General features: G+C 39.0%; 1 protein-coding gene across 2 annotated transcripts in view; it reads left to right on the top strand.

The window, feature by feature from the left end:
• LOC309397006 (membrane-spanning 4-domains subfamily A member 15-like) overlaps nucleotides 1-11,740 on the top strand; it is a gene marked incomplete at its 5' end in the record, with an annotated part of 37,745 nt that extends 26,005 nt beyond the window's left edge. The window contains 7 exons of one of the 2 annotated variants that reach the window (XM_081962671.1): nucleotides 3,575-3,608; nucleotides 4,388-4,629; nucleotides 5,379-5,543; nucleotides 5,699-5,755; nucleotides 7,374-7,508; nucleotides 7,992-8,105; nucleotides 9,504-11,740. In XM_081962671.1, coding sequence (XP_081818797.1) covers nucleotides 4,420-4,629; nucleotides 5,379-5,543; nucleotides 5,699-5,755; nucleotides 7,374-7,508; nucleotides 7,992-8,105; nucleotides 9,504-9,623 — 801 coding nt within the window. In that variant the 3' untranslated portion in view covers nucleotides 9,624-11,740. Of the gene's footprint in view, nucleotides 1-3,574; nucleotides 3,609-4,387; nucleotides 4,630-5,378; nucleotides 5,544-5,698; nucleotides 5,756-7,373; nucleotides 7,509-7,991; nucleotides 8,106-9,503 lie in introns of those variants that run through there. The other variant, XM_081962672.1, reaches the window with a different exon arrangement.
• Between the last annotated feature and the right edge of the window lie 411 nt (nucleotides 11,741-12,151).

The following is a 12,151-nucleotide window of genomic DNA, read 5'->3' as shown; positions in this document are numbered from 1 at the left end:
AATGGCAACAACTATGGAAAAGGAATTATAATCTGACAATGGCGACAGCATATAAAGAGAATTTATATAAAATGTTTTATAGATGGCACAAGACACCTGAAAGATTAGCAAAAATGTTTAAGGATAAATCAGCTAAATGTTGGAAATGTCACCAATTGCCAGGAACATGCGTGGTGGACGTGTGGGATGCAAAAAGCTATTGGGTTAAAATACAAACGTGGTTAGAGAAATGCTACATAAACCTGTAGAGTTTAAGCCAGAGATGTTTTTATTGGGTATTGTATTGAGAAATACAGTAACGAGGATTCATATTTGATTGTACAGATAATAACTGCAGCCAGAATTGTATTTGTATAAAACTGGAAAGCAGACAAAATCCCATCAGAATGGGAAGTAATAAAGAAGATATTAGATTGCGCAGAAGTGAACAGGTTGACATTGAGAATAAAGGACAAAGAGGAATCAGTGTACTACAGGACATGGGGGGCGATTTTACGAGTGGTTTGAACAAAGGTATAAATAGAAAGAAAAAGGGACAAAACATGAAATGAATATCTCAGACGATACATGATTAATATAGGGGAAGGGGAAAATATTAAAATGTAAATATACAGGTGGAAAAATGATATGAATTGACATATGTTAAATAATAATTATAAGAATGTATATCTAAGAATGAATTTGAAAATAAAAATAAAAAACTTTATACACACAAAAAAAAACTTTCAACCGGAGGGCAATTCCCAAAAAGAGAATTACCAGTATTTTTCTGAGTATAAGGCGTACCTTTCCCCCCCTAAAAGAGCATGGAAATGTTGGTGCGTATTATACACCCATTTTTACAGCCATTTTTAACCTCTCGAAGACCCACTCCAACATTCCATTTTTGAGAAAAATGGGTGAAAATGAACTGTTGTTCACAAAAACAGAGGCATTTTTCCCTTCCTCCAACCCTCAGAAGCAGTCTGCAGGCTTCAGCACGACTGGGGAAAGGGAAAAATGCCCCCGTTTTGCAAAAAAACCCGGGGGCATTTTCCCCTTCCCACAAACCCTGCTGAAGCCTGCAGAGTGCTCCTGGGAGCCGGGGAGGATAAAAACTTTTTTTCTTACTTACCTTTTCAAAATCTTAGTGCATCTTATAGTCCGAAAAATACGGTAGTTCTAAAGCTTGGAAGTGCATTTTATTAGTCCTGCTTCCTCCTACAATTTTTCCATTATTCCAGAAGAGAATCCATTCTTGACTTGCTGATACAAATGTAGTTGAGATCAAAGGATTTAATATTGTTTCCCCCCTCTTAGGATAAGTTTTGTTTTGTTTTAATTCAGGATGCTGTCAATCAAATTGTTGTTGTAATCTCTTGTTCTTTCTTTTTTTCTTTCTTCTTGGGCCTACAACAAACAATTATTTTTTTTAAAAAATAATGGTCATTTGTGAAGTGGATTTAAAAGTGATTTTATAAATTTCTCCATCAAAAATCCCACAGGTGCTAATTCAGCCTGTATTTCCTATCTCTCTCTATAAAACCTTGTCCACAACAGAAGGCAAACTCTATACAGAAACTCAGACTTAGTCCAGTTGGAACCTGATAAAACTTTATTTTTTATAAAATCCACATGAAACCTAATTGGTCACCAGAAAAGATAGATACAAGGAAGAACCAGGGTGTTTTCTACTTTCACTGATATATGGACCAATCCCCATAAAATGAACCGAATGTACAATGTCCAATCAGCTCATCTAAATGTCTTGGATCTACTAAGACCTGAACTGATTGACATTACTTTACCATCTTTCTTCTATTATTAAAACTTGCAATCAAGGAGGGAGGGGGTTGGCTAGGAGCTAAATGCTTTCCTCAGATCCTCATAGCTGCTTTACAACACTTAATTTTAGTCAGGTAGAGCAGAGGAAGGGAAATCCATGTGGAATCCATGCCTCCTTTGCCCTAACATCCCATTGAAAATATAATGTGTCCTTCAAGCCCAAGATGACACTTGGTGCCTACATGAGCAAATCCAGGTAGTTTCCTGTCCTGTGGCATTTCTTTAACTACTCTGTATATCCTTCCAAGCAATCTTCCATACAAATTCTACTCAGTTCTAAATCTCCTAAGCCTTTGGGGCCAATAAAGTTAATCAAGTCACCTGTTGAAATCTGCCTTCAGAAGAGGTTTCCAAAGAGCATAGACTCCAGTAGTCCTAATGCAAGGGGGATCCAATGTTGTCAATTACATGTAAACCCTGCATCCTTAATAGCAATAGCAAGAGATTCCAGTTGTCTTATGAAAAAGCCTGGATGTCCTGGATGGCTGAGAATCTCCATAGACATTTAGCAATAGCACTTAGACTTATATACCACCCGATACTTCTTTAGAGCATCTCTGCTAAGATTACAATGTCAACCTATTGCTTCCAACAATCTGGGTCCTCATTTTATTGACCTTGGAAGGATGGAAGGCTAGTCAACCTCAAACCCATCAGGATTGAACTCCAGGCTGTGGGTAGAATGAATGTGCAATACTCTATTCTAACCATTGCACCACTAAAAGAGGAAAACCGACAGCTGGACAAGGCCACTTAACGAGCTCGGTGTGTGTGTGTGTGTGTGTGTGTGTTTGTCTTTGTCTGTGTCTGTGTCTGTGTGACGGACAGGGAAGCTGTGATCGCAATGCGCGTCCCCTTGTTTTTTCTGTCTGGCGATTCCGAGGGGTTGAAAACGGGTCGCTTCAAGCGCGGGACTTGGTTACTTTGGGAGAAAGAGAGAAGCGGGAGAAGTGGGGCGTGCATAAGGTCACCAGCCTGCCTACCGTCCCTGTCCTACTGTCCCATTTATATGTTTTTCTTACTTATATCCATTTAGTTGTGCCATTTTCCATGTGTTTTCATACTTGTTTATTTGTACTTATTGTTAAATGAATGAATGAACGAACGAACGAACAAACAAACAAACAAACAAACAAACAAATAAATAAATGTCATGGATAAGTTTGATTTCAGTGATTTGTTTTAGCCTGGAAATAAGAGGAGTTTATAATCTTGGTGAGTTTTCTTCTCATCCCTGAACGCGCAGAAGGTTCCTGGCCCAAAACTGTTATTTGTTGCAACAGTTAAAGGGGCAAGAAAGATGTTTTTTCCGGAGTCTTCGATTAAGATGGGTAAACCCCACTTTTAGTAGGTGAACAAGCCCCGCCCTCCACTTCTTCATGTTGTGTTACTTTCGTTTCCCCTGAGGCTTAGGTGTGTCTCGTCTTGAGCGGTGGTCGTGAGTATATTCTGATTACTTTTTTACAAAATAGCATAGAATTAATATGTGGACCATCCCGTGCCTGCCGCTTCTCCCCCGCAGCCATTCACCCGCGGTCTTCTCAGCCCCGCAGCCCCGCAGCCCCCGTAGACGAGAGAATTTCAGGGCAGAATTAGCGGACGGAAGAGTTTGCAATCAATCTTGCCCTGATGGAAGTGCCCAATAGGCGCAAAGGCGCCATATAAATTTACCGAGATTCAATATTTGAAGTTCATCGTTCAAAGTGGAGGGTGGATGGGTCGGGTTTTGCTTAACTTTGACTTCCAATTAATACAGCTCAAGAAGGAAGAAGCTTTCTCTTAAGGTCTGTACAAATCCTAACTAGTGGGATTAATTCTGGCCCTTTGGTCAAAGTTTTCAAAACCGGAGAGTTACTAGATGTAGGACTTTACTGAATTGCTTCACTTTTTTCTGGGGTTGTTTTGTTAGGAAACCCAGGGTCCAATTGTGTTCTGACAAGAAGCCTCACCTCATCCGTGAAGCAAAGGTGGGATACAGATCCTGCTCTTGTGTCCTTCACAGTAACTTATGTTCAAATCGGTATGACCTTCCTGAAAAATGGCAATCAATATGATCATCCATGCCTGATGCCTTTAGATCCATCTCCCAGTAACAGGAAAGGAGGGCAGGTACAATAAAACCTTGTCCAAATGGAAATGCCATTTAGCTGGGGGATCTGAGGTAGTGCTAAGATCAGAAAAAGACCCTTTGCATTGAAAAATGTTATGTTCCCCGTGTTCTGATTAACTTTTTCTCAACTGCTGTCCATGGAGATTCAAAATCAACCCTGTCCCAAAGATGCTTTTCAAAAGGCAATTGGACTTTCTTGGTTTTTTCTTTGAAAATATTTCACTTCTCAAGCAAGAAGCTTCTTTGGTTCTGGCTGAAAGGTGAGGAAAGGAAGGATTTCTATCCCTGAGGAAGTTGTATGTTTTTACTATCCTGCTCCCCGAAGCCTTCTGGAAATCATCTTCAGTTTTACTGCAGGCAAATATTATCTCATAAAGTGACATTAAGGAGAAGGGCCAGAATTTGCCTCCTTGATGTTAAGACATTAACTTTTCCTCACTTGTTTGTTTGCAGGTAACTTAGCTGTGGCATCCCTTCCAGCAAGAATGGCCAGTGAAACCACAGTTTTCATCCCCTCTAATGGAGCAACTATAATCCAAACGGCTCCTGGATTGTCCAGTGTTGCCCTTCAGGCATCTGGAGCAACTCCATATCCCCAGTATGGAGCTCAGCAAATTCCCACCAGAGCTCCTCAACAAGTCCCAGAAAACAGTCCTTTGGAGAGATTCCTCAAGGCTGAGCCCAAAGTGCTTGGGGTAGGCATGAGTTGCTATGTCCCTGTTTGAATCCATTAAGGTTTTAGAGCTACGTAGAGACCTGAGTGCCCCATCTTGAAGTTCTAGAACTTGACTTGGCTGTTGTCTGGTTCTGGAATATACTCCAGAAACCTCTGTTCTTCCTGGTGGTTTCATTCATGTCTCTGGAAAACATTCCAACTCCGATATGAATTTCTTTTGCTTTGCTCTTTAACTGAGAAAGTGGAGCTCAGCCAAGGTTTCAGCCAGATCTCTCTTTCTCCCTTCCCTCTGAGAAGTGCAACTGTTGGGCATTTCTCCAGAAGAACCTGGTCATGGATTGGCTGCAGCCCAAGTCGGTTGAAGTCACTTTGGGCTTATTACCATGATCAACTTCCTCCTGCAGAGGAGTCTGTAGCGAAAGGTGTCTTTTTTCTCTTGAATATCTATCTTACATATTCTTACAAACCTTCTTCCTGGCAAAAGCAGCCCCACTGAGGGTCAAACTAGATCATAATCTGGAGTAAATGTCTGGTACATAGTGACAACAGTGTCCCAATCTTTCCTTTCTCCCCATTTGGATTTTTCCCCATAGGAAACCAGGCCTTGGGTTAACACCTGCCCTGGAAGCTGAGAAGCCCCAACATCTTTGGGGGATCTTTCAAAGATGGATATAAAGTGATGCCTTTCCCGGGGTGTTAACAAATAAGAATGTTTTTCTCAGATTCAGCGAACAAAGTTGTCTTACTTTGCGTGTTTTCCTTCCACAGGCTGTCCAAATATTGATTGGGCTGATCCACATCGGCTTTGGGGCTGTCTCCCTTGCTTCAATTCGTTCTTATTCTTCTTTTTATCATCGTTCTCCTTATCCTTCTTATTCTTATTATCGCCCCTTGTCTGCAATTGGAGGTTACCCCTTTTGGGGAGGGTTATTCGTAAGTATGTGAATTTTTTTGTTGAGTCATGGCCCATGGCAGTAATGGCTAATAGATACTTATAAAAGTCCTGTTTGCTTTTATAAATGGTTTTTTCAATGTTTTTGATTTTTCAATGACTACAATCATTTGTTTTTCCTTTTCCTTTTCCATAGTTTATTTCTTCTGGATCACTTTGTGTAGCAGCTGCGAACAGTTCAAGTCACGGTTTGGTGAGAAACCTGTGTAGCATTTGAATTTCTTTTTATGCTGTTTCTTTGTAAGCACTGAGGATTTTTTATTGTGCCAATTCTCTTCAGATACTACTTAGTCTTAAATCAACATTTGGGAAAGAAAAACAAACTCAAAAACTCCCCACCCCATCTTCCTTCTTTGATGAACTTTTGCTTCCAAGCCTTGCTTCCACTGAAAGTTCTATGTCAACAGTAGACAATGTTCAGCCATCCAGAATTTGAGCCTCCCCTGGTCCCCATTTTGCGATGGGATTTCTGCCAAGTTCCCTTCCTGAGGTGCAACCTGCAACACTCCAGGTCCTGTGAAGAAAATGAGAGAAGCCTGAGAGAGTCAATGATCATAATATGGGTGCTTGTTCTACCAGAGCTTCCTTAGTTGCTACTAGTAATTGTGAGTTGCGGTGGCACAGTGGTCAGAATGCAGTACTGCAGGCAAGTTCTGCTGACTGCTGCTGCCTGAAATATGGCAGATCGAATCTCACCAGGTTCAAGGTTGACTCAGCCTTCCATCCTTCCGAGGTGGGTAAAATGAGGATCCAGATTGTTGGGAGCAATAGGCCAACTCTGTAAACTGCTTAGAGAGGGTTGTAAAAGCATTGTGTAGCAGTATATAAGTCTAAGTGCTATTACTATTGAGAGTGCTGAGTAGAGGTGTCTTCTTGCATGCCCTAGTGTTGAAGCAAACTTCCATCATCATCATCATCATCATCATCATCATCATCATCATCATCATCTTCATTAACATCATTCCTCCTCCTCTTCCTCCATCTTAATAGAGGTTCCTGTTTCAAAAGTATTCCTACATGAAAGCAACATTAGGAAGCAGCTCAGCATGTTAGGAGTGAAAGTATGGAACAAGTGTGGGAATCCTCCTGGGAATCAAAGGGAGAGTTGATGGTAGTCCTCCTGCAAAGGGCTTGCTTTCTCTCCCCCCCCCCCCCATTGATTTAAAATGTGTTCGTGGCAACACAGAAATGTTTTTGTTTTGCAAAGGGCACAGTGTGGGATTCAAGAGAAGAAAAAACCCCACCCAGGTAGAAAAATACTACATTCCTGACAGGGGAGAATTAAAAAGAGAGCCATTTTTAAATGTTCACAATCCTCACTATTGGCTCCAAGGGTTTCTCCATTCCCATCTCTCTTGTAGCCTCTGTGTAGTGTTTTATAGTTAAAAGAGCATTTAACATTAACATTTAATGCTTAGAGAATGTCATGTCTTACTATAAATTGTCTGGGATTTCTTTAAGCAAAGTGTTATGGGGTGAAAAAGTTGTACCATTTTTCCTGTCACTGTTAATCACTGGCCTTCAATGGAGATTGACATCCAGAAACAGAAAGAAGGAATTTGACAGTGAAAGGTCTTCAAATGAATTGTGGCATTTGCATTTCCACTGTGGGGAAATGTGTTGTTGATTGCTATGATCTTAGTGGAGGTTGTCTGGTTTCACCACTGGTCATTGAACACACACACATAGATTGAATTCTGTCACTGTTTTTACCATAGTTGGGGATAATTGTTTTTATGCTTTCCATTTAGTAAGACTTACGCTGACACTGTAATTGCATTTTCTCTCCTTCTGGTGTATTGCTGTTTCAGGTGAAATCCAGTGTAGGAATGAACATCACATGTGCTATAATGGCATTAGTTGGTATATTTCTGTACCTATCCGAGCTGATAATCTACGGTGCTTCTTGGAGCTATATCAATCAATATGCCATTTACCATTTACAAGTAAGTAAACCAATCTTGTTTTACATTTTGGCTTCACGTGCAGAATCCAGAAGGGATATTCCATGCCCTTTGACTTTTCTTTGAAATTTTCCTTGAATAAGTCTCAGTCCCAATGAGATGTGTTCTATTTCATTTGAATTTTTTCAATATACATATATGTGTTAAATAAGGGCAAGCAACCTTATGATCATGCATATGACTTTATAGATTTCTTTTCCCTCTCCAGTTTCTTTCTTTTTGGTGGGGAGGGGATTATTTTTATTTAAAAAGTGATAAATATGTTTTGGTAAATAAGGTAAATAAGGAATACTTCAGAATTCTATATAGCATATAATACAGCTGCACATGTTGAAATCTATACCAGATTTCCCTGCCACCTCCATCTCCTCATCCCTTCTTGCAATTGTTCCTCCCAATACACACCATTACATTAATTTCTCATCAGATTACAACTATCTTTCCACTTGTCTTCCTACTCTACAGGGTGTCGGTTATGGCATCTCCTGTGTGCTGCTCTTGTTCAGCGTGCTGGAATTTTGCATCGCTGTTTCCCTGGCTCACTTTGGGTGCCAGGCAGCTTGCGGTATTGATGGCCAGGTAACTATTTGATACTCCGATAATAGCTCTCTCAGTTCTCATTGTTAAAAGAATGTAAATAAAATTGTCCATTTTTCTTCTTTATATTTAACTCCACCTAACCTCACCTTTTGCTTGTTTCTTTTTTATTAAGTGAGGTTGGTTACTCAGGTTACCCAGTAATATTTTAAACTGGGAGAGGCTTGAATTTTGATCCAACACCCTGTAGTTTATTTGCTTCTGCATATGAATAATTAGATGATCCAATTTTCTCCCCAGCTTCTGTTTTGCTGTAGAGTGAATGTCATGAATACAACACAGTTTCTGTCGTCCCTTTATAATTCCGTGATGCAGAAATTCATGTCCTCATTCAAGAGGGCTCAATTCTAAATGCATATATTTACTTTAAGTAGTGTGACTATATTAATTTAAAGGTTCTGTCACTTGATCCCATTTTTCCAGAATACGTCCATTGATTTGAAGAAAAAAATAGGCCTTTTTCATTTTTTTAAAAAAATGTTGCTCTCTAGTTTGGATGCTTTCTTGCAGAAGTTGCATTACTCAAATTCGATAACATCATCAGTGCAGTCCATATGGATATTCTCAGTCATCCAGGTCATGGTTGTCCCAAAGAAGCTGAAGAAGCTTCTTGGATGAGAAGTGAAAAGTCTTCAAAGAAAAACCAGAAAGTGCAGTTGCATCTTGTAAAAAACACTTTTGGATCATCAGTGCCAGTTTATTATTTGGATCATAAAACGTCTGCAAAGAAACAGGCAAGCTCAGAGACCAACATTTAAACCCTGAGCTACAAATATTCTCCTTTGTCAGTTCTCACCACTGTCATTTGAAGCCATTTGAGAAATCAAAAAATGACCTCCATTCTCCCCTGGAGGGAAATGGATCTTCTTCAGGCCTTTAAATTGTTAAAAGAAGTTAATAACATGGCAGCTTTTGTAAATAAATCATGAGAATATTATTTATTTATTTGCTCCTCAATTAAGTTGGAGCCTTGGAGGTTTACAACAATACAGGTGTATACGAATACAGAACATAAAATATAAGCAATATATAAATGGAACAAAAAGTAACACACAAAATAAAATCAGTCCCCGAAGGTCCTCAGGAGAAGCCAGATATTCTCTGAATATGTGGATAAGACTGGCAGATTTGATCAGGAAAGGTTACTTAGCCAGTTGCATGTTAATATATAGTTTTAAAGAATTCTCTCTCAGGACTTTGAGCTATTAAGAATTTCAGCCTGTTAGGACACTTCTAGCATCACTATTGAAAACACACAACTGGAGAATGTATTCCTCCTACCTAGAGTAACAGATGTGTCCCTGAGTATGTAAAAGATTGTTGCTGGCTGCCAGGACATAACAGAGTACTTATTGTGTTGACTGTTCTTTTCTGTTACAGCCAACTATGGTTTTTATGCCTTTCCAAGTCATCCGAGGTGGAGCAGTCGCAGCTGCGCCAAATCCTGCTCCTCTTCCTTCTCCACCGACTTACGATAACGTGGATACCAATCCTCAGTAAAACAAGAAGGAAATATGAGAATTGTTGGCAAAAGAGGTTTCAGGAGAAGCAATGCATTTTATATTACTTTATTTTGTCATTCAGCTTGCTTGTTTCCTTTTCAATTACAGCTTTTAAACACCAAATTAAATGGTGGCAAGTTTTAAAAGTTCTTCTATTTTACTTAATAGTTATAACTCTTTCCTAGAAGCAAGAATTTGTGCTGCAAATCATCAGCGTATTTATGAGGAAGTACTGTACATGCTTTACAGTGAATGATGGAGGCTGTTTATTTTGTTTATACTCTAGATGACGTTTGTTTTTTGTGTGACAAATATGGAATTCAATACAAGGTCTGATGCTGCAGAAAAAAGGCTACCAAATTAAAGCACAGATTATTTATAAAACACATCATTGGCACAATGCAGACAGTTTTCGACTTACGACGGCAGTTTGGAACAGAACGTCCATTGCTAAGTGAGGCAGTTTAAGTGAATTGTGCCCAATTTATGACCATTTTTGCCACTGTTGTTAAGTGGATTATTCTGGTTGTTAAGTGACTCACATGGTGCTTAAGTGAATCTGGTTTCCCACATTTGACTTTTTAAAAGCCATCTGGGAAGGTCACAAACGGCAATCCCTGATTCTGGCATGCCAGAAGTGCCCTAAGTAGATGCTGGTTGCCAAGCATCTTGAGTTCTGATCATGTGACCATGGGGATGCTGCTACGTGTGAGTCACTTTTTTCAGTTCTGTTGTAAATTTGAATGGTCACCAGTTGTAAGTTGAGAACTACCTGTAGTAGCAGTTGCACAATCCCTGTGATTGCAAAACAGATTAGAAGAAGTTTGTATATAGCTAAAATATTCCATATTGTTTGGGTACTTAAATTGATCAAAACCACATTTTTTTACTGTGCTCCCACCTCCAATAGGGGAAGTTATAAGTACATTATCTGCCTCCTGGAAGATTTCACAATTGTGTAAACATGCAATTTCCAAATCAAAGCCATTCCTACTTTTAGGGAGGGTATACTTGGGTGGGTGGGTGGGGGCAATTATGACCCCTTTATGATCTGTGAACTTCAACTCTCAGAATTCTTCAGCCTTCATGACTGACTTGGGAATCTAGCAAAGATTCGTTGCTTCCTTGTCCATAAATACATGGTGAAAAGTTTGATTCCTACAATGATTTTATAGGTGTACAAAATGTACATTTGCACAGTTTGTGAGGTTCAAGTTTATAGGCAATATCCTGAATATAATCTAGCTCAGTTAAAATGATGTCACTCTTACTTCTCTTCTTTGATGAGCTGATTCCCTGTTCAAGTAGCAGGAGGCCATGATGGGCGCTCTCCCCCCCCCCCCGCAGCCCATTGAAAAAGAGATAGGGGTTTGGACAGATAGCCTGGAGGCTTGACAGTATAAGACGATAGAGACGGGAGGAATACTTAGATTAAACAGTAAAAATACAGAGGTAGATAGAGACAAAGATCCAAGAGAGGAGTATGGGAGGTATGCCAGACAACAAATAAGAATTGAAATATTAAAATGGGCAAGAGATGATGGATAGAAAGAAAATGTTATTTCTTGGGGGGAGGTTCCCCTTCATTCTTTAATACAATGGGGACCTGATTAAAAGAATTAAAAGAAGTAGAAATAAAAGATATACATATTATAAACGAATAAATAGATGGAAGATTAGAGGTTGAAAGATGGATTTAATATGTATGTTTAAATAATATGGTGATTGTTGTCAAGATGAAATAAGGGAATTAGATTTTAATACAATATGTATACAGTACTATACTAGGAGTAGTAAGGATGGCCTGATTAAATATAATAAATTAAATAATTAAATTGAAAGATTAGATATTATTATACATGCTTAAACAATGTTGTAATTGGCATTAGTATGATACATAGAACTATTGAATAATTAAATAATGAAGGTTTATATCTTAATACAAATAGAAGTATTACTACTAAGAGTATGTGTTTAATTAATATAACAAATATTATTGATATTAGTATTGTTATTTGTATCAAAATGAATGGTACCCAGATGCCTCACCGTTCATGTTTTGATGTTGATCTATATATAAAAATAAAATAAAAAACATATTTAAAAAATCTAGAAGCATATCTCAATTTTAATGCACAATTTTGCTCCTCAACTTTAATAGCTCTAGTATTGGGGCACCATCAAGTAAATGATGAAAAAGAAACAAATTTACTATGGGAAAAAAATGACAGTCGAAGAGATAATTTGGATATCTAGATGCATTTTGCTATTACCCCAAAGCAGCTGATGGAGCCATCTTGCTGCCGCAAATTTCCTCCCGGCTATTAGGGATGGGGGTTAGAATCAGGTAAGGATAGCTTGAAGTACATATTTGATTCTTCCATAAGCTGTAGTGGTGCATTGGTTAGAGTGCAGTACTGCAGGCTAAACTCTGCCTACAGCTAGGAGTTTGAACCTGCCTGGCTCAAGGTTGTCTCGGCCTTCCATCCTTCTGAGGTCAGTAAAATGATGAGGACAGATTGATGG

This window comes from Natrix helvetica (genome assembly GCF_964273705.1).
Source record: "Natrix helvetica genome assembly, chromosome: 1".
NCBI classification, from domain to species: domain Eukaryota; kingdom Metazoa; phylum Chordata; class Lepidosauria; order Squamata; family Natricidae; genus Natrix; species Natrix helvetica.
This window is presented reverse-complemented; position numbering and strand designations above follow the sequence as displayed.